At 46.8% G+C, this 26,779-nt stretch overlaps 1 protein-coding gene across 1 annotated transcript in view; it reads left to right on the top strand.

Moving 5' to 3' along the window:
- The window catches only part of ARL2 (ADP ribosylation factor like GTPase 2), a 28,515-nt gene extending 5,060 nt beyond the window's left edge, over positions 1 to 23,455 (top strand). Inside the window, exons 4-5 of the mRNA XM_033957005.1 lie at positions 9,459 to 9,539; positions 22,961 to 23,455. Of these exons, the coding sequence (XP_033812896.1) occupies positions 9,459 to 9,539; positions 22,961 to 23,095 (216 nt within the window). The 3' untranslated portion in view covers positions 23,096 to 23,455. The remainder of the gene's footprint in view (positions 1 to 9,458; positions 9,540 to 22,960) is intronic.
- The last annotated feature ends 3,324 nt before the right edge of the window (positions 23,456 to 26,779 follow it).

The following is a 26,779-nucleotide window of genomic DNA, read 5'->3' as shown; positions in this document are numbered from 1 at the left end:
CTGGAGATAATAGGCTGCCTGTCTGATCTTTAGCAACGAATAGATACACTGGAGATTCAAATCTGAGAGGGTAGGTCGGAGGGAGATTCCGATTTAGGAGAGCCGTTCCCGGAACTGTTCCTCGGGGTGTCCTACTCAGAACGTGCACATCACGTGACCCCCCGGTATCATCTTCCTATTTTGTGCCATTCCAAGCTGTGCCATGATCCTGGCGCTGTGGTGGTTCGCAAATTGGATTTTCTCATCTCTGGAGTGGTTTATATGGCTGATGTCTTATACAACAATTTGACAGTTTTTGCCATACTTGGTGCCCATTCTGTTTTGGCTCAGGCTGCTTTGGATCTGACAGTGGTCTGGTGTTTCATCTTCTAAAGAGACCTTGAACCGGTTGCCCTTTAAGGGATAGCTCTTGTTCAACCAGGGTCTGGATGACCTTATGGCTGGTGTGCAAGGTTGCAGGCCCAAAGTGTTTTCTGGGTATATATCTCACCTTTCAAGGGGTTCTGGGCATTGTACTTTTCCTCCCTTCAGGTGTTTTTGTCAGTTCTTGGGCTCTTCCATGAGACAATGGTCCTCCTCGTTTGCCAGACCACGCTTTGGCAAGTCTCGCTGTCAGCAGTCCATGGCAAGTCAGCTGGTTGCTTCCAAAAAGATAGAGCTCTGACACCAGACTGCGGTCTCCTCCTAGAGAGTTGCGCGGGGACAGAAATCCCACCCGTCCCCACGAGGAATCCGCTCTATCCCCACCCGTCCCTATAAACTTCAGAAATAGTTATTTCATTTAATTATGCTACTGAATTAAAGGCTCTGGTAGAAACCCATTTACAAATAAGCAAAGAGACTTTATTAATTTGGAAATATTAATTGGGAAGAATACATACTTTGTAAACGGGTTTCTACCAGAGCTTCTAATGTTTTTATAAATTTTTATCAACTCAACTAATATACTACTTTATCCTGAAGTAAAAAAAAAAATAGAATTTTTTTCCTACCTTTGTTGCCTGGTTTCTGCTTTCCTCATGTTCTCATTCAATTCCTTCCATCCACTATCTCTCTTCTCTCTGCGTCTTCCATTTGCTCTGTTACTGTGCCTCTCTCTTTCTCCCCCCCTTCCAAATTGGTCTGGCGCCCATCTTCTTCCCTCCGCTTCCCCCATAGTCTGGCATTTCTGTCTTCTTCCCTGCCAGCGTCTTCGCCCCACTCTCTCTTCCCCATGTCCCTTCAGCGTCCTTCGCCCCACTCTCTCTTCCCCATGTCCCTTCAGCGTCCTTCGCCCCACTCTCTCTTCCCCATGTCCCTTCAGCGTCCTTTGCCCCACTCTCTCTTCCCCATGTCCCTTCAGTGTCCTTCGCCCCACTCTCTCTTCCCCATGTCCCTTCAGCGTCTTTTCCTCTCCACTCCACCTTTCCTCCCTTTCTCCTCCCTGCCCCTTACCTTCGTGGCGCTTCCCCACCCGACCGACAACAGAACAGGCCTGGTCAGACAAACCTGACTGCCCTGAATCCAGCTGCTGTACGAAGGTAATTTAGATTCGCGGCTACAGGGCAGGGAGGTTTGTCGGACCGGGCCTGTTGTCGGTCGGTCGGGGGAAAGCGCCACGAAGGTAAGGGGATCTGGCCGGCTCTGCACCCCCCCTTAAGGCTGACCCGTGGCGGACCCCCCCCTTGGTACGCCACTGCCTTGAATTTTTCCTACCTGCCCTGCCGCAGCACACAGCCAACCGGAAGTCTTCTCGATGTCAGCGCTGACGTCGGAGGGAGGGCTTTGCTTAAGCCCTCCCTCCGACGTCAGCACTGACATCGTGGAAGACTTCCGGTCGGCTGTGTGCTGCGACAGGGCAGGTAGGGAAAAGAAGACGAGCCTCGCAGCTCGAGTGCATGTGACCCTAGGGGGCGTCCCCACGGGATCCTTGCGACCCTAGGGGGCGTCCCCACGGGATCCTTGCGACCCTAGGGGAGCGTCCCCATGGGATCCCCGCGACCTGAAGGGAGAACCCACGGGATTCCCGTTCAGCTCTCTATCTCCTCTCCCGCACATTGGGGGATGGTTGTCAACTTTTATGGCGGAATGGCAGGCTGTTACTTCCGACTGCTTGGTTCTGGAGGTTCTCAAGGATGACTGTATAATGGAATTTCTCTTTCCTCTGACCGAGTGTTTTCTGGATTCCCCTGCTGGCCACCCCAAGAGTGTGATTCTGGTGCAGATCACAGTCCGCAGACGCCTGGATATTGCGGCCAAAGAATACATTCCAGAGCGAGAATTGGACTTGGAGATACTCAACATACTTCATTGTTGTATGGGAAGGATCCGGTGATTGGAGACCAATTCTGGTCCTCAAGGCAGGCAATGCGGCGCTGAAAGTACCTCGCTTCCACATGGAGATTGTGTGCTTAGTGTTTGCTTCAGTGGTGCCAGGGGAGTTCTAGCCTCCTTGGATTTGACGGAGTCATATACCCATATTCCCACCGGAAGGTTCTGCGGTTTCATGCCTTGGGGCAGCATTTCTAGTTTGCGGTGATGCCATTTGGATTAGCAATGGCACCCAGGACCTTCATCACAATGATGTTGGTGATGGCAGACCATTTTTGCACCCTGGGCATCCTGGTTCTCCCGTATCTGGATGACTGGTTGACCAGAGCTTCCTCGCTGTCCGAGGGGCGTCGGAGTTATCCATCAGGTGGTACAGTTATTTCACCGCCAACTTCAGAATGTATCACCTCTAGCCAGCCCAGGATTTGGAGTGCCTAGGAGTTTGAGTTCACACAAGTCAGAACACAGTGTTTCTGCAGGTGTTCCATCAGGAGACGCTGTGACCAGTTCTCAGGGACCTTCTAACCACTTGGATCACAATGGCATGGCAGTACATTCAGGTTCTGAGGACCATGGCGACAATGATCAATGTTGTCCCTTGGGTCAGAGCCATCTGTGTCCATTGCAGGATGCTCTTTCATGCTGGAATATATAATTGGACCTGTTCCATCCACCCCCTACCCTAGATGTCTGTGGCACGAAGCAGTCTTGCATGGGGGTTGTGACCTCTCACGTTTTCCAGGGGCCTTCCCTTCTGGATCTCAGATTGTGTGATTCTGTCTACGGCTGCGAGTCTTAAAGGCTGGGGGAGCGATATGCATGACCGCTAAACTGTTCAAAGCCAGTAGGTGCCCTCCATGCGCAAGTGGTCAATCAAACACCTAGAACTGCAGGCATTTCGGCTGACTCTTCTCCACTTCGAGGATCATTTTTGTCATTGAGCTGTTAATATATTCTCGGACAGTGGCTTACGTTCATCGACAGAAGGGACACTAGGAGTCCCTCTCTAAACATGGGGACTCAGCTGCTCTTCTGGTGGGCGGAGAACTGCCTTGTGCTGCTGCCTGCAGTACAGATGGTAGGAATGGACTCTATACCAGGAGAGTGGTCACTCTCAAAGAGCGTTCAATTGCACAGTCGCTCAGTGGGGGTGTCCTGCTCTCATTCTCATGGTGACTGCGGTCAACAAGAAAGCTGATCAGTTCTTCAGATGTTATTGCGAGGGTCCTCAACTTTAGGGGCGCAGACTTCGACCACATGAGAGACTTTGTCCATCAGGAGCTGCAAAACCATGCAGAAACTGACAATCCGGAAACTATGTGGTCAAATCTAAAATCCATTCTGAACGAAGCATCTAACCGCTACATAAATACAGTAAGCAAACGCCGGAGAAACAAAAACCCACAATGGTTCAACAATGAAATTTCGGACCTCATTAAAAAGAAAAAAGAAGCATTTATCACCTACAAACATCTTGGGAAAAAGGAGGCAAAAGAAGACTATCTGGCCAGATCTAAGGCTGTTAAAAAGGCAGTCAGGGAAGCCAAACTTCAAACAGAAGAAGATCTAGCACGGAATATTAAAAAGGGGGACAAATCCTTCTTCAGGTACATTAGCGACAGGAAGAGAAACAAAGATGGGATAGTACGCCTTAGGCAATCAGACGGAAACTACGCAGAATCTGATAATACCAAAGCAGAACTGCTAAACGAATACTTCTGCTCAGTATTCACCTGTGAAGCACCGGGAGCTGGTCCACAACTACAGATAAGAGACAGCCATAATGACCTGTTTCATGATTACGAGTTTACACCCAGTAGCGTCTACCACGAACTTTCAAGACTCAAAGTAGACAAAGCCATGGGACCTGACAATCTACACCCCAGGGTACTCAGAGAGCTGAGGGAAGTTCTGGCTGAACCACTATCCGTGCTCTTCAATCTTTCCATGCGCACGGGAAAAGTACCCCTAGACTGGAAAACAGCTAACGTAATTCCACTCTACAAAAAGGGCTGCAGAACAGAGACAGAAAATTACAGACCGGTGAGTCTTACATCCATAGTGTGCAAACTCATGGAAACACTGATCAAACAGAATCTTGACAAAATTCTAGACGAAGAAAATTTACGTGATCCACACCAACACGGATTTACCAGGGGAAGGTCCTGCCAAACTAATCTGATTGACTTCTTTGACTGGGTGACCAGTCATCTGGATGCCGGGGAGTCCCTGGACGTGATATATTTGGACTTCAGCAAAGCTTTTGATAGCGTCCCACACCGCAGGCTGTTAAACAAACTAAAATCGATGGGATTGGGGGATACATTCACTAAATGGGTAAAGGAATGGCTAGATGGTAGGATTCAAAGGGTGATGGTAAATGGTACCCCCTCCAAAACTTCAGCTGTGACGAGTGGAGTACCTCAGGGCTCCGTCTTAGGGCCGATTCTATTCAATTTATTCATAGGAGATTTGACTCAAGGGCTTAGAGGAAAAATATCACTGTTTGCCGACGACACCAAACTATGCAACATAGTAGGCAAAAGCATTGGGCCTGACTTTATGACACAGGACCTACGACAGTTGGAACAGTGGTCATCAACTTGGCAGCTAAGCTTCAATGCTAAAAAATGTAAGGTAATGCACCTAGGCAAAAAAAATCCACACAGATCTTACACACTAAATGGTGAAACCTTGTCCAGGACCACAATAGAACGGGATTTAGGAGTGATCATTAGCGATGATATGAAGGCTGCCAATCAGGTGGAGAAGGCTTCGTCCAGGGCAAGACAAATGATGGGCTGCATCCGTAGAGGTTTTGTCAGCAGAAAACCTGAAGTCATAATGCCACTGTACAGATCCATGGTGAGACCTCATCTCGAGTATTGTGTTCAATTCTGGAGACCACACTACCGGAAAGATGTGTTGAGAATTGAATCGGTTCAGCGAATGGCTACCAGGATGGTCTTGGGGCTCAGGGATCTCACGTATGAAGAAAGACTAAAAAAACTGCGGATGTACTCACTGGAGGAGCGAAGAGAGAGGGGGGACATGATTGAGACCTTTAAGTATATCACGGGGCGTATAGTGATGAAAGATGATATCTTCAGTCTTACAGGGCCCTCGATTACCAGAGGACACTTGCTGAAAATCAGGGGAGGGAAATTTCAAGGTGATGCTAGAAAGTACTTCTTCACCGAAAGGGTGGTCGATCATTGGAACGAGCTGCCTCAGCAGGTGATTGAGGCCAACAGCGTGTCAGATTTTAAGAGAAAATGGGATATTCACGTGGGATCAATAGGGGAGTAAAAGTCAGGGTCATTGGCATGGGCAGACTCGATGGGCTATAGCCCTTTTCTGCCGTCAATTTCTATGTTTCTATGATGTTCTGGTTCAGCCCTGGCCAGCGAAAGGCCTCTGTTATATCTTTCCTTCATGGCCCTTGATAAGGCATCTGTTGGAGTGGATAGCAGCCCACGAGGATCCGGTGGTTTTGGTGGCTCCCGATTGGCTGAGGCAGCTGAAGTATGCTGATTTGGTTCGGTTCCAACAGGATCAGGGGCTCCAGCTTTGCATTCCCGCCTTCTCACACAGAGTCAGATTACGATGCAACCTATGCAAAGGCTTGGAGGTGTTACCCAGTCTGGTGCGCCCTGAGTCAGGTGGACCAGTTTCTCCCCTCCGCTTCTCGGGTCCTGGAGTTTTTCCAGGATAACCTTCAGAAGCGCTTAGTGGTAACTTCACTCCAAGTGTAAATTGTAGGGGTGTTTTTCATGTGTGGGCTCTGCTCTTTCTTTGAAGGGCTCTTTGGCAGCTCATCCAGATGTAGCTCATTTTCTATGGAGCGCTCTGCAGCTTAGGCCTCCCTTGTGCCTTTCCTATCCCACAGTGAACCTTAATCTGGCTCTCCGCTCTGTATGAACCTGTGGAGCCAGCATCTCTGATGGATTTTGCGGTCAAGATGTACTGGTGACGATTACTTTTGACTGTAGAGTTTCAGAGCTTCGGGCCCTCTCCTTCGGGCATTTTCTCCGTATTATGTATTCTATGGTGATGCTTCTTCCGAAAGTGGTTCCACTTTTCATGTGAATCAGGAAGCCCAACTTTCTGTTTTTTGCTTCCTCTAGTTTGAGGGAGCAGGACTGGGGTTTGCGATCCTTGGAACATGTGCAGGCTTTGGTTACTGTATCTGGAGGACTCCTAAGAGTTTTGCCTCTCTGACCACCTGTTTGTTCTGACAGGCCCTACCTTCAGGATTAGGCCAGCTCTGAAGTCCACCATTTCTAGTTGGATTCGGATGGCTATTGCAGTGGCTAACGTTGCGACTGAAATATAGCCCCCTCTGGAGGTACGGGCATATTCAACCAGAGATGTTTCATCCTCTTGGGCAGAGTCATCGGCTGTTTCTCTGGACAAGATTTGCAAGGCTGCTAACTGGCCCTCCTTGCATACCTTCTCCAAGTTTTAAAGGATTGATGTGGCCAAGCAAGATGCTGCTTTTGGTGTCTTTGTCTTGGCAGCAGGCTCATCGGTCCCACCTGAATATTCGAGACTATTCTGTTACATCCCACTGGTCCCGGAATAAAGTGGGATTGTACAAGAATGAAGGATTAAGTTCTTACCTTTGCTAATCATCTTTCTTGTAAATTCTTGTTATTCTAGGTACCCACCCTATACTTGCTGATTCACCGAGTGTCTGCCTTTACAAATACTGTTAAGCTGCATTTCTGTCCAGTTTTTATTTAGAGTGCCATCAGAATGGGGTTAGCACTCAGTTTGGGGGGGTCCCCAGTTAAGGCACCTCCTGTCAGTTTCTACTTCTAGCACTGTTGTCATTCAGGTTACTGATGTTTATCCAGATTTGATTTTTTCCTTATTGCTGTTTTGCATTTACAGTTGTGAGCAGAATATACTTACTTGTCGGGGAGTGTCCCCGTACCCCTCTCTCTCTTGTTCTTATCCTCTACAGATGTTCCTGGCTGCTTTGCTACTCACTGACTGGTGAGATGAGGAGCATACTCAGCAATGAGGTATGAGGGGGAGGAGTTAAAACCTCTGAAGTTTTGAGGCTTCCTACAGATCCTGGTGGGTGGATGGAATTAACCCACTGGTCCCGGAATAAAGTGTGGATTTACAAGAAAGAAGATTAGCAAAGGTAAGAACCTAATCTTTCATTCTGCATGTAAATCCTATTATTTAGAAATGGGCTTTTCTAACATTATGCAGCAATGTACAAGCAACAGTGTGCCTGCAATGTTATATGTAATTTATAAAATACTGTATGTGTGCTCACACAGAATACACTTGCTTATTTTACACAAGTATAAATAAATGTATGCTTTGGTAACCATGTAGTACTGGAATTGGATCTGGGGACATATAAAACATATAAAGGTGCATAGACGCCTATGTTGCCTTTTTAAAATATAAATATTTTTGGATTTTTGATATAGATGTAATATTATTAAATCGGGCCCACAGTCTAAAAGGTGGACCTAACCTGTCCTGATGAAAGTGCTACTCCAAGTATCGGCTTTGTCAATTTCTTTTTCTCTGTATCTTGGTCACAGTGCTTTCCTCCCCCATTGCTCTCACTCTTCATTACCACCCCTCCAAACACTCTTGTACATTCACTTTCTTCACTTCTCTAGTCACTCAGTGTGATTCACTCTATTCCCTTTACCCATTTCTCATCTCTCTCAGTTAGCCGGTTCAGATCAACTTGCTATCTGTACCTTCACTCTCCTCACAAACACTAAGAATAACATGGTAGTACAGGTCCCTGTATTGTAATTCCTTTGTAAATCTGTTTAGTTGTTTTGCTCTGTCCCATCTTCTTCTCCACACTGCCTGATCTCCCACCAATGACACAGTCTTTTACATATAGAAATCCTGTCCAAATCCTTCATTACTACCATGGTTTTGAAAGAAAGGGAAGCTTGGCTTTGGCGCTTTTAAAGCCAAAAAAAAAAAAATTGAGGCAGTACAAGAAGGAGAACAAGGCTGTGACCCACTGGTTTGCAACCCAAAGTTTAAAAAACTGATCTAGAGACGTTACGTGAGATTTTAGCTGAAGAATTACTTATTTCTATAGTGCTACTAGGTGTACACAGTGCTGTCTGCTAAACATTGTTTATTAAAATTTGTTAAAACTACCACCTTCACTATAGTGTTTATGGAGCCGCTTGAATGAGATTTTTCCTTGAGAAAATGTATTTTCTTTTGAATTAATATGGCTGGATTAAATTCATCTTGTCAGTTAATTAAGCCTTTGAAATTTTACTCCTTTTATCTATCTCTTTATTTTTGTTGGCTGTGATACCATCGGTTCCTATGGTTTGGGGTTCTTGCATCCCTCCATTGAGGACTATGTATCTTGTTAGTATTTCTACACTTCTCCCTCCATATTCGCAGTGATTGGGGGATGAACAGACCCGCGAATACAGAAAAATCATGAATAACTTTTCATATGTTCGCGGTTTTCTGTTAAAAACCCTTGTGAATATAATGAAACCGCGAATAACCAAAAAGCTCACATCCACAATTTTTGGTGAAAACATTTACAATATTTATTGCAGTTTTTGAATTACACAGTACTGTACATTAAGCATGGGTGATACAGTATAGAGTACCTATCTCTTACTCAGTTGGTGTCTTCATCCTCATTGTCCTGTATAAGTACTGCATGCAGTGCTGGAGGAGGAGAAAAAGAGGATAAGTGAGCACCAGGTGCCTCCTTAGGCCTGGCGATTGGGGGAGGGGGCTTCAGCCTTCCGGCAGGAGAGGTTGGGCACCCTCCTGCTGGTGATCGTCGAGCGGGAGAGGGGAGGGGGGGGACAGGCTGTTGCTATACCTATCATGGCGTCCTATACAGAACCCGGGCCAGTGTGTGCTAATTCTATTAGTAAAAGGGCTCCTCTGTATTTTAAGATGCAAGTAGGGGACTTTTTTTTTTTTTTAATATAAGGAAGTGCTGGTCTTATGAAGATACACAGATGCTCACTCTGCATCAAAAATGGCTGTGAGGTACAAGTTGCATCCTGGTCTCCCACAGGAGGACACCACAGCATGAGATCTGTAGGTGAAAACAGGGATGATATTAGAGAGTTTTTATGATGGGTTTCTGATGGACATTTTTTCCTCTTTAGCGACTGGCTGGAGCAACTTTGCTGGTCTTTGCCAACAAGCAGGACCTGCCCGGAGCACTCACAAAGGACACCATCCGTGAGGTAAGAGCTGCCCTTGGGGGCAGGGCTGGCTGAAGAGGTTGTAGCACCCTAGACCAACTTCCCCTTCTGCCCCACCTCCCTACTTAGGGCCAGTTTGGGGATATGAGCTACATAAATAAACTAGATAGAAATAAAATTGGAAACAAAATTAGAATGTTTCACTCAGTTTGAAAAATTATATATAAAGAAGAAAATAAATTGTTCCTTTCTCCTGGCAGAAGGGGTCAAGATGATATGGAAGACTGAGGAGGTAGTGGAAAGGAGTGAGGAAGAACAACATGCCAGTGTGGTATCCATATTGTCCATACATTCAGCACTGCTACCCATTCAAATAGTGACAATAAATATAGAACTACAAGTGTTTAAGCCCGTTACATTAACGGATGCAAGAATAGATGTGTAAACTTTTAGCACAATGGGGCGCTGAGGCCTTTCTTTCTTTCTCCCCCTGTCCAGTAGTACCCCTTATCCCTTCCCCAGCATCTGCTAGCCTCGGCAGCCTCGGGGCTTTTGCTGGGCTGGCCCGCCTTGCATAAAGTGGGACGGCCTAGCAGAGGCCCCATGGCTGCTTGATGAAACCGTGGCTCCTGCCGCTTCTGGTCCGGGGGTGAGAAAAAGAGGTGTCCCGGTAGAAGGCAGGAAGTCAGTTGGAGATCGGGGCTGAGGCAGGCGAATTATTGTACTTCACATATGGAGGCACAAAGCACAGACACACGGAGTTTGAAGTACGCATGCACGCTAAGGGCTTTATTATAGCGGATAAATATGCTGAGATTATAGGAACACTTCTGTGCATACAGGGAGGTGAGTTGCACTGAACATTTGCTGACAGGCTGAGGCAGAGGTATAGAATCCAGTTCCCAGGACATGCCTTGGCTTTCTGGAAATGTATAATGAAGGCAATTCATGCAAACCTCTTGTGCATGCTCTGTGGATATCCAGAAAACTAGATCAGTCAGAGTCCCAAGGACTAAGTGAGGAAACGGGTCAGAATGGAAACAATACATCCCACCATTTTCATTTGGCATAGAAGCAGCCATCCTTCTGTCCTGTATAAATCTCCCCCCACAATGTGATACAGCATCTTCCTCTACTATCCCCCCTCCCAAAAAAAAGTTCATTCTCCCTTCTTTACATTCTTTGTCCTGCCACCTTCCTTCCCCTCGGCCCCCTGCCATAGAATATTTTCTCTTATCCTTTTTTGTCTCTATGAATATTTTATTCTTGTTTTCTTAGCTTTAAAGCCCCAACTGCCCCCTCCCTCCCATTTTCTTTATTTTTCCCAGCTTTCCTCCTGCTATTTCCCCACCTTAGCAATCGGTGAGATTTGAGATTGCTGGGTGGGGAGGATAAAGGAGGCCAAAACTCTACCAAACATCCCACAGACCCTTCTACATGATATCGCACACAAGTCTTAAAAATGTATCCTACGAAAAGGGCTGCTGGAGAATTGCCTACCTGGCAAACAATGCTCCTTAAGGGCTACTGCTGCGGTTGCTCGTACTCCAAGTATCCTCCTTATCATGGTGGCTCCTTATGGTCTTCCTCTCAAGGGTGAATAACCCCCGTTTTCTCTCTCTGCCTCTCCACCGAATGCACATACATACGCTCAGAGCTCTTTGCCTCCTCCAGCATATACATTCCCTCTTACCCATAGCGCTCTCTCTGCTTCCCCCCCAGCATAAATCTGTCAATCATACTCCAAGTATCCTCCTTATCATGGTGGCTCCATATGGTCTTCCTCTCAAAGGTGGATAACCCCCGTTTTCTCTATGCCTCTCCACCGAATGCACATACATACACTCAGAGCTCTTTGCCTCCTCTAGCATACACATTCTCTCTTACCCATAGCGCTCTCTCTGCTCACCCCCCCAGCATACAGCCATAGATCTGTCAATCAAACAACTTTAAACAAGTGACCTATGACGACCTAAAATCTATAGTAGACTCCTTATGCCCCACAATATCTGTCCTTGACCCATGCCCATCCACTACGCTAGAAACCAAAGAGGCATTCTTGGAATCCATCTTACCTCTGATAATCTTACCTTAAAATCAGGCGAGATACTACAGAGCTGGACTGCTTCTAAAAAAAAAACCCACCATGAATCCAGACAAACCAAGTAGCTTTAGACCAGTATCAAACCTCCCTTTTGTGTCAAAAATATTAGAAAAGATAGTACTCGCACAACTATGCAAGTTCATAGAAACAAACGTCACCTTTTCAATCTACTAAAACCCTCTCCTGCCTCCAGTGTGTGCAGAAAGCTGCAATCCACCTTCTGAAAAACTTGGGCATCCGCAAACATGTTACCGCCATACTAGCTTCCATGCACTGGCTACCTATTAAAAAACACTGCACCTTCAGTGCCCTGGTTTTTGGTTTCAAAACCTTCTACAATATACCAGGGAGAAGGTATATTGTAGAATATGACAATATGACAACAAAGTTACAAACCTATGCCCCCAGCCGACCACTGAGATCTCAAGGAGAGAGACGTCTGACCCTACTGGCTGAACATTCCTTCAAGACTGAAACCGCATACAAGCGGTTTCATACATAGACTATGTCACATCATCTCCTCTTCCATCAAAATGCAAGATGGACTATGGAACTTCAGGAGGGCTGTGAAAACCTTCCTCTTTACGAACCCAACTCTTTAAGGTCCCGCATCTAAAAACTCAGTAGCTCCATTAACCGACCCACTAGAACTCAAATGTTATTCTTAGTGTAATCCAAATGTACCATCTACTGTAAACCAGATGTATATGTCTATCTACCTGAATATGTCGTGTTTTGAATTATACTGTGTATGTACTCCTGTAACCAGATCTGGGCTCCTTTTGGGAGGATGGGCTATAGCAGGGGTAGGGAACTCTGGTCCTCAAGAGCCGTATTATCCCAGGACAAGCAGGCAGCATATTCTTAACTGATGGGTGACGGCACCGACGGAGCCCCAGTACGGACAATTTTAGAGTGATTGCACTCTAAGAACTTAGAAAGTTCTAGCAGGCCGCACTGTGCACGCGCGAGTGCCTTCCCGCCCGACGGAGGCGCGCGGTCCCCAGTTTCTTATTTTCCGCGGAGCTAAGAAGACGTGTTTTTTTTCAACGGCTGTTGAAAATTTTCTTTGCCTTCCCGCTCGCGCGTTTTTTTCTGTCTGGAAGTTTTTCTTCCTCGTTTTCTTTTCATTTAGTATTGTTTAAAAAAAAAATTTTTTTTTTCTTAATTTTGGATCTTTTTTTCACCTCGCCCCAGCGGGGCCTGTTGGCACAATCGAAGCCTCCGCCTTCGATTCAGCAGAGGCTGTGTTCACCCCGCAGCCAGGTTTCAAGAAGTGTCAGCGGTGTGCTCGGCCCATCTCTTTGACCGACCCCCACAACTGGTGCCTTCAGTGCCTGGGTCCGGATCACAACGCCTCCTCTTGCACCCGTTGCGCTTCTCTTAAAAAGCGCACCTTGAAGAACCGCCAAATCCAACAACGACTTCTCTTCGGTGCCGGGATGGAACCATCGACATCCACTCCGATATCGGCTGCCCCTTCTAAATCGGCACCGACTCTTTCGACACTGCCGGAGCTTCCTCCGGTGTCGCACCCCCAGGTAAGCTGGCTAAGAAGCCTTCCTCTTCCCTGGAGCGTCCTCCGGCTGATCCTGCAGTGAGTCCAGTCCTGCCGACCTCGAGGCACCCCCGTAAGCGCTCCACTCCCATTGAGGTGAGTGCCACATCATCGGCCTCCTCATCTCCCGAGTGTCGAGCGGCACCACAGGTACCGAAGAAAAAGAAAGCGGTACCGGTGCCTTCTTTAGGTGACCGCATTGTGGCTATCCTACCGGTCCAGCTTCAAGAGCAGTTGCAACATCTTCTCCCTGCTCTGCTGGCACTGAACCTTCCAGCCCCGGTCCGGTCTGAGCATACAGCACCGTTGGTTGAGCAGCCTTTATTGTCGGTGTCGACACTTTCGGCACCGATACCTCCTGTTTCCGCTTCCATGCCCATTTTGTGAGCGGAACCCAGAACCTCGCACCATGCCTTGCAGACCGTCTCCCAATACCGCTCGGCACCGTATCACTTCTCCCGGTGCTGCCTCCTTATGCGCCATTAAATCGGTGCGCAAGTCCCACCATACTGCACCCTCGACCCCGATTTCTCGAGGTCGGGGTTCACAGGTTCGTGACCCTGACTTGTGGGACGATTTTGAAGAGCCTATGGGTACCGAGGAGGCGGTTTCTTCAGACGAGGAAGATACTTCTCTCCAAGAACCGCCTTCTAAGCCTGAACAGTCCTTCTTCACAAAATTCTTGAAGGAGATGTCTGACTCTCTCTCTATCCCTTTGGAATCTGATTCCAAAAAATCCCAGGCTTTCCTTGAAGCCCTGGATTTTGATCAGCCTCCAAAAGAGTTCCTCAAGTTACCTCTGCATGACATCCTGTGAGAAACGTTTTACAAGAACTTGGAGACCCCTTTGACAATCCCAGGAGCTCCAAGAAAATTGGACACTTTATATAAGGTGATCCCTATCCCAGGTTTCTACAAACCACAACTCCCCCATGAGTCTTTACTCGTGGAGTCCACTCTCAAAAAATCGGCGGGCTCTAGTGTCTATGCCTCCGTCCCTTCTGGTAGAGAAGGGAAGACCATAGATAAATTTGGAAAACGGTTATACCAGAATGCTATGCTGGCTAACCGTTCTGGTAATTATGCTTTTCACTTTTCTTTCTACCTGAAGCATTTGATCCAACAGCTGTCTTCCCTCCAGAAATGCCTCCCTCAGTGTAAGGTCCATTTATTCCAGCAATATACTTCCAGTCTGCTCTAGCTGAGGAAGTTCATGATACGTTCCATCTACGATACCTTTGAGCTGACATCCAGGGCTACTGCCATGGCGGTTGCCATGCGCCGCCTAGCTTGGCTTCAGGTCTTGGAGCTTGATGTGAATCACCAGGACCGCCTGGCAAATGCTCCTTGATTGGGTGACGAGCTGTTTGGTGAATCCTTGGACACCACCACACAAAATCTGTCTGCCCACGAGACCCAATGGGATACCTTACTAAAAAACAAGAAGAAGCCTCCACCAGATCGCCCTTTCCGTCAACACAAGTCTTACCAACGTCGCTATTCTGCTCGGCCTCTCTATCCTCCTCAGAATCAGCCTAGGAGGCAGCGTCAACAGCAACATCAACAGGCTCGTCCACCACAGCAGCAACCTGTAAAACCAGCTGCTCTACCCAAATCAACTCAGCCCTTTTGACTTGCTTCTCAGGGACATAACCAGTCTCCCTCCATCTTCCCCTCTACCACAGCCTATCGGAGGTTGCCTGCACATCTTTCTCACCTGTTGGGAACTCATCACCTCAGATCAATGGGTATTAAACATCATTCGTCATGGGTATTCTCTCAACTTTCAGACTCTTCCACCAGACAATCCTACAAAAGAGTCTGCTTCCAACCCCTCTCAGTCCTCCCTCCTTCTTCAGGAGGTCCAATCCCTTCTTCTGAACGCCATAGAGGAAGTTCCTCTAGATCAGAGGGGGCAGGGATTTTACTCCCGTTATTTTCTGGTCCCCAAAAAGACGGGAGATCTCAGACCTATCCTGGATCTCAGGGATCTCAACAAATGTTTAGTCAGGGAAAAGTTCAAAATGCTCTCTCTGGCCACGCTTTATCCTCTTCTCACTCAGGGCGACTGGCTATGCTCCCTCAACCTCAAAGAGGCATACACTCACATACCCATACATCAGAACTCCAGACGGTATCTCAGATTTCAAATCCATCACCGTCATTATCAATACCGTGTGTTACCCTTCGGCCTAGCCTCATCTCCAAGGGTATTCACCAAGTGTCTGATAGTGGTAGCTGCCTTTCTCAGGTCTCACAGTCTCCAAGTATTCCCTTACCTGGACGACTGGCTAATCAAGGCTCCTTCATCTCAGCAGGTGGTTCTAGCCTCCAACCACACCATCTCCTTCCTTCAAATCCTTGGATTCGAGATCAGTTACCCGAAGTCGCATCTTCTTCCTACTCAGCGACTGCAATTCATTGGAGTGGTCCTCAACACCACTCTTATGAGGGCTTTTCTTCCCTCCGACCGTCTACAGACACTGTTCTACCTCTGTCATCAGGTGCTCCTTCAAAACTCCATTTCAGTCTGCCAGATGATAGTTCTATTAGGGTACATGGCCTCGACGGTGCATGTCACTCCTCTCGCCCGTCTCCACCTTCGTACTCCCCAGTGGACCTTGGCCACTCATTGGTCCCAGGCGACAGATCCGCCTTCACGTCACATATCTGTAACATCGTCGTTCCGACAGTCTCAGCAATGGTGGTTGAACTCCTCCAATCTTTCTAGAGGTCTTCTCTTTCATCTGCCTCCTCACTCCATGATCATTACCACGGATGCTTCCCCGTATGCCTGGGGGGCACACATGGACCATCTTCACACACAAGGTCTGTGGACGGTCCAGAACGAGCTCATCACATCAATTTTCTGGAACGCAGGGCAATGTTTTATGCTCTCAAAGCGTTTCAACATCTTCTCTGTCCCCAGGCTCTTCTTCTGTGCACAGACAATCAGGTAGCCATGTACTGCATCAACAAGCAAGGTGGAACAGGCTCTCGCCTGTTATGTCAGGAAGCCCAAAGGATTTGGTCTTGGGTGACAGCTCGAAGTCTCTTTCTGAAGGCGGTGTACATTCAGGGCGAACAGAATTCCTTAGCAGACAACCTCAGCAGGATTCTTCAACCTCATGAATGGACCCTCGACCCTGTCACTCTACGGTCCATCTTTGCTCAGTGGGACACTCCTCAGGTGGACCTCTTTGCAGCTCCCCACAATCATCAACTGCCCCTCTTTTGTTCCAGACTCTACTCCCCTCATCGTCTGACACCAGATGCTTTTCTCCTCAATTGGGCAGACCAATTTCTTTATGCCTTTCCTCCCCTTCCTCTCATGTTGTGGACATTGTTCAAGCTTCAGAGGGAGAAGGCCACCATGATTCTCATCGCCCCACGGTGGCCTCGTCAACATTGGTACTCCCTTCTTCTTCAGCTCAGTTACAGGGAACCCATACTGCTGCCAGTATTTCCTACTCTACTTACTCAGCATCAGCAATCTCTACTTCATCCCAACCTGCCATCTCACCACCTGACAGCTTAGTTTCTCTCGGCCCAACCACTGCTCCTGTCTCTCTCTCTCAGCCGGTTCGTTCCATTCTAGAGGCCTCCATCGGGCGGGAAGGCACTTGCGCGTGCGCGGTGCGGCCTGCTAGAACTTTCTAAGTTCTTAGAGTGCAATCACTCTAAAATTGTCCATACCGGGACTCCGTCACCCATCAGTTAATGTGCTTTCCAGTCGGGTTTTCATGATTTCCCCAATGAATATGCATGAGATCTATTTGCATGCACTGCTTTCAATGCATATTCATTGGTGAAAACCTGACTGGAATACGGCTCTCGAGGACCGGGGTTCCCTATCCCTGGGCTATAGAAATGAACCAAAGGAGCAGTATTTTTCATGATGCCACCCTCCTTTTAGCAGGTGGCAAGCTTTCAGGTTCTCTCACTCCTACCCCCAAACAGTAATTTCCACTATTTCACCTTCTTCCTCCCCCAGACTCAGACTGAGTTCAAGACCCTGGAATTTGAAAATGATGGTCTGTTCCTCACTCCAGGCAGCATCAGTGGAGGGAAATACTGAAGTTGTGTTCTGCTTGTATACTGGGCATCTGGATCACTGCCAGCTGCTCACAGTAAGCAGCTTATCTAAGTTTAACTTATAGGCCAGTGATGTCATGAGCTTGGGTGTTTGGCACCCTTTAGTGCTGGTGCCCTGGGCCAGAGCCTCACCTGGTCCTTAGATTATGCTGGCCCTGCCCTAGGGGTGGAGGAGTTTCTCAGAACTATGCTGGCACAGGGGACCTGGTGCATTAGGCCTCTTTCATCACTCACAGGCCACCTCCACTGCATCAAACTAGATTCTGTTACTTCCCTTCAGAATTCCATATGCTTGATGTTCAATCCCAATCCGCAGTCCGAGTGTTGCAGAAATCCACATCTTTTCTGAACACATGCTCCACCCCCCCCTTAGCCTGAGAGTTGGTAAACAATCCCAGTTACAATTTCTGCAAGCAGTCTGTGCAGAAGTCTTTTGCAGTTGCTCTGCTTCTAGTTCTTGTTTTTTTGCTTAAAGTTCATTTTTTGGTGGCTTCAGTGCCTTGAGATCCTCCCCGGTGGTCCCCTGTCGAAAAAAAGGATGCAGTCCTGCGGTGCCAGACTGTAACTTTACAGAGAAACTCTGGTGGATCTGTGGAGCCAGCCTGCTGTGTGCCACCTTTTTCGAGTACCTAGGGTTCCTTCCCGTGGGAGTCTGCTGGCCGGTGACCCTGTCACAGGTTTCTAGCGCAGGCTGTGTGCGTCTGAACGGAAACCCACCTGGGTTTCAAGGTGCAGGCTGCCTTTCCCGCCCCTGAATTTCAGCAGGTTTTTGAACAACCTAAAGTGGATTCCAGGTGGCCTTGGGCCTCTAGCCTCCCGAGCAGCGGCTGCTCCTAAGAAGACCCAATGACACTAAGAGTCAGTCGAAACTTCTTCGCATTGGAGGTCGCCTGTCTCAGTTTTATCAGAAATGGACTTGTGTTTCATCAGATAAATGGATGCTGGATATCATTCGGGAGGGGCACAAGACTTCTTTTGCCTGCCTCCAGAGCTCTTTCTGGATTCTCCGGCGGGTCAGTTGGAAAAGGAGATCTGAGTCTGCGCTACTGTGCAACATCTGTTAGACATCGCAGCAATAGCACCCGTTCCAGAGCAAGAATTTGGCTTAGATAGATACTCCTTATATTTCATTGTGCCAAAGAAAGATTCGGAAGAGTGGAGGCCCTTTCTGGATCTAAAGTCAGTCAATCGCTTCTTCGGATTCCCCATTTCCAGATGGAAACCTTGCACATAGTCATAGCAGCTATCTCTCCAGGAGAATTTCTGGTATCCTTGGATCTCAGAGGCTTACCTCCATATTCCGATCTACCCGGAGCATTGAAGGTTTTTGCGTTTCCATGTTCTGCAACAGCATTTTCAGTTCACCGCTCTACCCTTTGGCATTGTGATGGCGCCTCGCACTTTTCTTCAAGGTGATGGTAGTTGTGGTAGCCTTTCTCCGCCAGCAGGGGATCCAGGTTCATCCTTACCTGGATGACTGCTTGATTCGAGCTTCATCTTGTTTGGAGTGCGAAAGTGCAGTGGAGATGGTAGTGTCTCAGATGCAGGCGTTGGGGTGGATTGTCAACTTCAAGAATAGCAAATTGATGCCCTCCCAGTCCTTAGAGTATCTGGGCCTTCTCTTCGATACTCATAAGGGTCGTGTGTTTCTTCCCGAGGTATGCAGACCGAAACTTCAGATCAGGGCTTTTCTGGACTGCCCAGCTCACACGGCCTGGCTGTATCTTTAGTTTCTGGGGTCCATGGTGGCCTCTTTGGAGGCAGTTCCCTGGGCCCAAGCGCACATGGGCCTGTTACAGGAGTCTCTTCTCAGTGGGCTCCGAGCGTCATTCCCTTCAGATACCACTCCCCTGGTAGGGCCAGCTTGCAGCAGCATGAGCTGGTGGCCTCAGCGGGAGGCTCTCCGTCAGGGCAGGCTTCTTCAGATATCAGAGTGGATGACTTATGATGGATACCAGCCTGTCAGGTTGAGGTGCTCATTGTGGGAAACGATCAATTCAGGGGCAATGGACTCCTCGTCAGAAACGTTGGTCGATCAGTTGTCTAGAGATTAGGGCAATTCAGCTGGCGCTACTTGCTCTCCAGCCCCTTCTGGAAGGAAAAGCGGTTTAAGTCTTCTCTGACAACGCCATGGCAGTGGCATACATAAATCTTTAAGGAGGTAAAAGAAGTGCTCCCTTGTGCCAAGAAGCTCGCATGCTGTTTCATTGGGCGGAAGCTCTATCTTCTGTAATTTAGTGGCATGTGTGGCCGGCATCAACAATGTTCAGGCAGATTTCCAAAGCTGACGGATTCTGGATCTGGGAGAATGGTCTCTCTCACATAAGACGTTCAGTCTGATTGTTCAACGCTGGGGTCAACCTCTACTGGACTTGATGGCTGCAGCAGAGAACTCGAAAGCCAGGCGCCTTTTCAGTCGAAGTACACAGAGCGGAAGTCTAGGCTGGCCAGTTCAAGAGCTCCTGTATGTGTTCCCTCCGTGCCTTCTGGTTGGTCAGTTAATCCGCTGGATAGCGACACATCCCAGCTTGGTGATTCTAGTAGCTCCGGATTAGCCTCTTCATCCATGGTATGCGGATCTCATACGTCTTCAGCAAGCCAAGAAGCTCCAGTTCCCTGTTCATCATCTTCTCAGTTAGGGTCTGGTGCCCATGAAGAACCTCCTTTTTGCTTCTTGCAGTCCATATCCCTTCCCTTCCTCCTTTCTGGCCCTCCTCCTAGTCCAGCATTTCGCCTTCCTTTCCACCAGTCCAACATTTTTCTCTCTCTTCCTCCTGCATGCTTCTCCTCTGGTCCTCCTTCCCTCCCCCAACTAACATCTCTCTCCCTCCATGATCCAACTTTTCACTCTCTGCTCTCTCCCCCTTCCCCAGAGTGTAACACTTCTCCTTCCCCCTATCCATCTCGTCCTCTCTATAATTCCGACACTTTCTGCCTCCTGCATGCTTTCTCCCTCTATCCTTGCCTCTTCCCTCCAGTGGCATCCCTCCTTCCCACCCCTCAACCCAACATGCTCTCTCCCCATGCACCATCTTGCCCTCCCCTCCAGTGTGTAGCACTTTTCCTTTCCCTGCCCTTTCTGCCAAGTCCATCAGCACCTCTTCTCCCTTCTTTTTACCTCCCCTCTGTCCAGCAGTACCACTTTCCTCATCCCCCTGCCCAGCAGTACCCCTTCTCCCTTCCCTAACCCCATGTCTAGCAGTAGTACCCCTTTTCCTTCCCTCCTCCCCGTCCAGTAATACCTCCTCTCTCTAGCCTAGGGGCAGTTCAGTGTGATATTAACTTAGCCACACAGCTGCCACTAGGATAGCTGCTGCTGTGTGGCTAAGTTAAAATCACACTGAGCTGCCGCTGTTGGTTCGGGGGTGGGGAGAGAAGAAGAGGAAAGCAGGAGTCCCAGCAATTACCTCCTTGCAGTATTTTTGCTGTCACAGGGTTTACCTTCCTATTGTGGGGTTGTTTTCTTCTTTCCCAAGGGGCGTGCACCGGACGATTGATTCCAACAGAAATTGCTCTTTTTGTTTGCCCAGAGCCTCTTCGCAGGTAGCAGCGTCTGACTCCAGATTGAAGCCCTGTACTTCTTGAAAGGTAGCAGAAGTCAGGGGCCTGGAGAGTAAAGAGTCAGAACGCATAGGGTTGGCGGCTCCTCTTTTGGTGGGAACCACTGCCATTTTGAATGCAGCAGCCAGGCTGCTCTCCTGCTGCATATGGAATCAGCCCTGCCCACTGCTCCTCCTCAAACAGCTTCGAGTATCTTCAGAGTGGATTTTTTGGCAATGTATAGGGTGTTTTCCTTTGTCAGGCAGGTGCGACAGCCTCTTCTGCTATGGAAGGGTAGCAGGAATCCTCCTTGCTCCCACAGAAGGCAGGAAGTTGCAAGTTAGCTAACACCGGAGCCTGTATGCCATAAAATATCAGGAGGCACACAGTTTGCGATACACTTGTCTAAGGATTTTACTTCTTATCGTATCAGTTAGGAAGAGAATTTGGGTATGCACCGGGAAGATTGGGAAGTTGGTGCAACTAACGGACTATTCCCTCCCTGACATCTAGTGCTTGATTGCAGGAATGTGGTTTCAGAGTGCTTTGTTGGGCGCATTTTACCCAGAAGCAGTTGTATTACAGTGGTGGGATGCCCACGGCACACTGTACGAAGTGTGGGCAAGAGGTTAGTACATTTGCACATGCTTTTTAGGAATGGCCGAGATCTCGGAGAGAGCGTGAACTCGCAGGCCTTGAGCATGCGCAGATGCTCAAGGCCCAGCAAGAAGAGGAGGCCGATCTTTGGGCACCGGCACCAATGCACAGGACATGCCGGTGCCGAGGCCCAGATGACAGTAAGAAGCGGGTTCGGGTGGGTCTGGGGGACTTCAGATTGCGGCAGGGGGAGGGGTGCTGAATCGCGGGGGGGGGGGGGGGGGGGTGCCGGATCGCGGGGAGCACTCCCTTACCAGTCAGGTTTTTGGGATATCCACATTGAATTTGCATAAACTTGATTTGCATACACTGCCTCCATTATATACAAATTTGTTTCATGCATATTCATTGTGGATATCTTGAAAACCTGACTGCAAGGGGGTACTCCAAGACCAAGTTGAGAAACACTGGTCTAGAATCTCTCAACTATCTACTGGAAAAGAGCTTACCAGGGTAAGTACATAATCTCCTTTTACTCTGTCTTATCTATCTCTGTTTTCCACTTTTCCTTATACCTTATGTTGTCTATTAAATGTTTTCATTGTATATTGTGTTGACATTATTCAGATGATGGTCCTACCCCAACTGGACTATTGCAACTCTGCCTACCTTGGCATCAGCATTGCTCTTATCCACAAACTACAACTCATCCAGAACACAGCCGTTAGACTAATCTACAAATTAAAGAAATTTGACTCGATTACAACCTTCATCAGGCAACTACTTTGACTCCCAATATCATCCCGAATAATCTTCAAATCGTCATGTATCCTACACCAGATCCTATACAGAAGCTCAGCAGCCCCACTCATCCAATTATTCTCTAATGTTTGGTCAACATCAAAAAGAATCTTTAACAGAGTCCAACTAAACCTACCATCCACAAAATACCTCCACTACAAATAAATTTTCTACTCTATGCTAACCTATCTGGGTGTAAAAATCTGGAATGACCTACCAGAAGCTATCAGGAAAGAGACAAACTACACTAGATTCAGAAAAAACCTGAAGACTCACCTTTTTGACAACTAGCTATCTCAGTTTCTGTATAGCATCCCCTACATCTAAGTCCCTCCTTTTATCTCTCCACGTCCTCTTCCCCTCCTTCTTTTCCCCTTCCTTTTTGATCAGTTGCCTTGAGCCTGTATAGATATGTTGCGACTCACAAATGGAAGATTAGATTAGATTAGATTAGGTAGCATACTATGTCATCTTTGAATATTTTCAGTGCTGTAATTGTCTATTGCCTTTGTTTGACATATTCTTGTTGTACACCACCTTGAGTTAATTTTTTCAAAAAGGCAGTAAATACAAATTAATTAAATTCAAATCCCCTTACCCCAGCCAGCTGTTTCTTATGTTTTGTTGTAGTCCACTCAGAACTTTGAATATGCTGAATATAAATGCTTTAAAATAGTTCTCTTACTCCCAAACATGCATGTGTATTTAATATCTGATTTTAAGATATTCCTTCTTGCCATCTCTCTCTTTCTCTCTGCCCTCTTATAGGCCTTGGAACTTGACAACATAAAGACCCATCACTGGTGTATCCAGGGATGTAGCGCTATCACTGGGGAGAATCTGCTGCTGGGAATCGACTGGCTTCTTGATGACATTTCCAGCCGGATATTTACTGCTGACTGATTAGGAGACAGCTTGATGGACAGACCCATGTTCCTTGTTTATAAGCAGCTAAGACTTAAGTCAATCTGCTTCCTTATGAAACCTGCAGATACTGGTGGCAGACGCAGTCATATCTTGGTTTATGTAGTGATGATCCTGAAGACTGACTGCTTTTTCTCAGAGCCCCTGTCAGTTATTAATGCAACACCCTTATGGAGTGTCCCATATGGTACATTTATTCCTACCTATATCTGCTTTACTCAGACATTGCAGATAATTTTTTTTTCAGAGTGGAAGGGAGGGAGGATGGACTATGACATTAATTATTTAAAGTACTATGACATTGTTTTTTGCAAATAAAAGTTTGAAGTTAAAACTCTACATGTTTGTTCTTGCTAAATCCCATTCTGACAGACAATCCTGGAGAGACAACATCAAGTTCTACAACACTGTATTGAAAAAAGCAAGGAAAAATTTTTATGGTGACAAAATCACCAGATCAAAAAACCAAACTAGTACACTGTTCAACATCTGGCGTAATTTAACCTCAAAAAATTACTCCACCTTCCCCCTTTCTCCCCCATCCACAAACGACCTAGCTAAATTCTTCAACGAAAAGATCATCACCATAAGATGCTCCTTCCCCCCAACTATCTCTTACAATTCTCTACCTCCCAACGACTCCAACCCTATCCCTGCAGATAGATCCTGGACTGTCTTCGAACTAACCTCCAAACCCCAGATCTCTAAACTTTGTCTCAAATTGAAATCCTGCAAATGTATCCTAGATCCTTTCCCATCCTACCTTTACGATAACATTCCTGTGCAGGCCATCTCCTCCCTTACCAATCTTGTAAACACTGCCCTACTATTTGGCCTGTTCTCCACAGAAATGGGACACATTGCCTTATCCCCTCTTCTGAAAAAAGCTGATCTCGACCTTCCTCACCATCGAACTACCGCCCCATAGCAAATATCCCCCTCCTAACCAAACTGCTTGAGACCATAGTCGCTACCCAGCTATCTTCTTACCTAGAGAGATTCTCCATTCTGCCCCCCTATCAACATGGATTTAGACCCAGCTTCAGCACTGAGTCCCTCCTTGTTTCCCTAATATCAAAGGTGCAACAACTACATTCTCAAAACAAATTCGCTGTACTTTTACAATTCGACCTCTGCTGCTTTCGATGTCATCCACTACGACATACTACTTTATCAACTTTCCGAGATAGGAATTGATTCCACCGTTCTTAATTGGTTCTCAAACTTCCTTCGCTCTCGCTCCTACATTGTCAACTCTAATGGCACCATGTCTGCTCCTTGGTCTCCTTCTTGCGGTGTCCCTCAGGGATCACCCCTATCCCCTATCCTTTTTAATATCTATATGTCCTCACTGAAGCTCCTCCAGCTCTCCCCCCTTGAAACAATCTACACATACGCCGATGATATCCTTGTCCTTCTTGAAACAGACCAGAACCTCACCAACCTCCACGATATCATAGCATCCTGCATAATGAGACTCCACTCCTGGTACCTCTTGGTACAGATGAAACTAAATGAATCAAAAACAAAATTACTCTGGCTTGGCCCAAAGTTAGAACACCTGCCTACCCTCTTCGCACTACACTCAAGCACTGCTTTACACCTTGAGTTCTCAAGCAAGGTCCTTGGCATCATTATTGACTCCTCTCTCTCCCTCAACGATCACCTCAACTCCTTGACAAAATCATGCTTTTTCAGCCTCCACATGCTAAGGAAAGCAAGACCCTGCTTCCGCCAAAAACATTTCGCCGTCCTCGTCCAATCCATCATCCTTTCCAAACTTGACTACTGCAATGCCATTTACCTATGCTTTAACAAAAAAAAGCCTCCAAAGACTCCAGCTTATTCAGAATACTGCAGCCAAGCTGATCTTTGCAAAACGTAAATCTGACCATGTCTCCCCACTCCTGACCAATCTTCACTGGCTCCCAGTGATTTCCAGAATCCAATTCAAATGCTCTTGCCTGGCTTTTAAGATTATTCACGGCATCCTTCCTTCCCTAATCCCACTTTTCTTAAACTCCTCGTGCCCTGACTCCATCAGGACCGCCCAAAGATTAAAACTATCCTTCCCCTCCCTACATGGAATTCTTCACGCAGGTAAACTGGGAAAATCACTTCTATTCAAAATCACAGGTCTCTGGAACGACCTTACTATCCCGCTGCGGAACCTGAGCTCCCTCCATTTATTCCGCAAGCAACTAAAAACCTGGCTCTTCTCTAACATGTAATTTCTTTTTTCCCTTACTTTTCCACTCTATTTATAAACTTATGTAAACCTTTTCCTATCCTTTCTCATTTTTAAGTTCTTGTAAACCGTACCGAGCTCTACTTTCGTGGAGATGATGCGGTATATAAACTTAAGGTTTGGTTTAGTTTAGTTTAGTTTAGTTTAGTAACTGAACTTTGCCACCTATCCCATGACTTTTTAATTTTCTCAGGAGCCTCTCATGAGGAACTTTGTTGAAAGCTTTCTGAAAATCTAGATATACTACACCAACCAGCTCACCTATTCCACATGTTTATTTATACCTTCAAAGAAGTCAAGGATATTGGTGAGGCAAGATCTCCCTCAGCTGAACTCATGCTGACTCTGTCTCATTAAATCATATTTGTCTACATGTTCCACAATTTTACTTTTTATAATTGTTTCCACCATTTTGCCCAGCACTGGTCTGTAATTTCCCAGATCTCCACTGGAACCCTTTTCAAAAATCGGCGTAACATTGGCTCCCCTACAATCCTCAGGTACTACAGACAATTTTAGCAACAGGTTACAGATCACTAACCCTGGGATGTATACCATCCGGTCCAGGTGATTTATCACTTTTTATTCTTCTTGTCGATTTGGCTTAATAAATCTTCCAGATTCACCAAGATTTCTTTCAGTTCCTCTGTATCATCACCCTTGAAAACCATTTCCAGTTCAGGTAGATCTCATGAATCTTCTTCCATAAAGACTGAAGCAAAGAATTCATTCAGTCTCTCTGCTATGGCCTTATCCTCCCTGAGTGCCCCTTTTGCTTCTTGATCATCCAACAGTCCCACTGATTACCTCACAGGTTTTCTTCTTCTGATGTACCTAAAAAAAATTGTTACTATGAGTTTTTGAATCTTTGGCAAGTTTCTCTTCATATTCTTTCTTAGCTTCCTTTATTAATGCTTTGCATCTAACATGCCAGTGCTTGTATCTTTTCTTATTTCTTCATTCGGATCCTTTTTCTATTCTTTAAAGGATGTGTTTTTTATTTGGCTCTAATAGCCTCTTTCACATCACTTTTTAACCATGCTGGTTCTCGTTTTTTCTTTCCATTTTTAATACGTGGAACACATCTAGTCTTGGCTTCCATGATGGTATTTTTAAAATAACAGTCCTAACCTTTGCAACTGATCATTTTAGCTCCTTTTTAACCATTTTCCTCATTTCCTCATAGTTGTCCTACTGAAAATTAAATTTGATCACGTTATGATCACTGTAACCTCCCATACTATGTCCTGCATACCACTAAGGACCAAATCTAAAATTGCTCCCTTTCTTGTCGGTTCCTGGACCAGTTGCTCCAAGAAGCAGTCATTTTACCCTAGCACTCCCTGATGTAACATTTAACCAGTCAATGTTGGGGTAATTGAAATTGCCCATTATTATACTGTTGCCCAATCTGT

This window comes from Geotrypetes seraphini, chromosome 8 (assembly GCF_902459505.1).
Source record: "Geotrypetes seraphini chromosome 8, aGeoSer1.1, whole genome shotgun sequence".
Lineage (NCBI taxonomy): Eukaryota > Metazoa > Chordata > Amphibia > Gymnophiona > Dermophiidae > Geotrypetes > Geotrypetes seraphini.
This window is presented reverse-complemented; position numbering and strand designations above follow the sequence as displayed.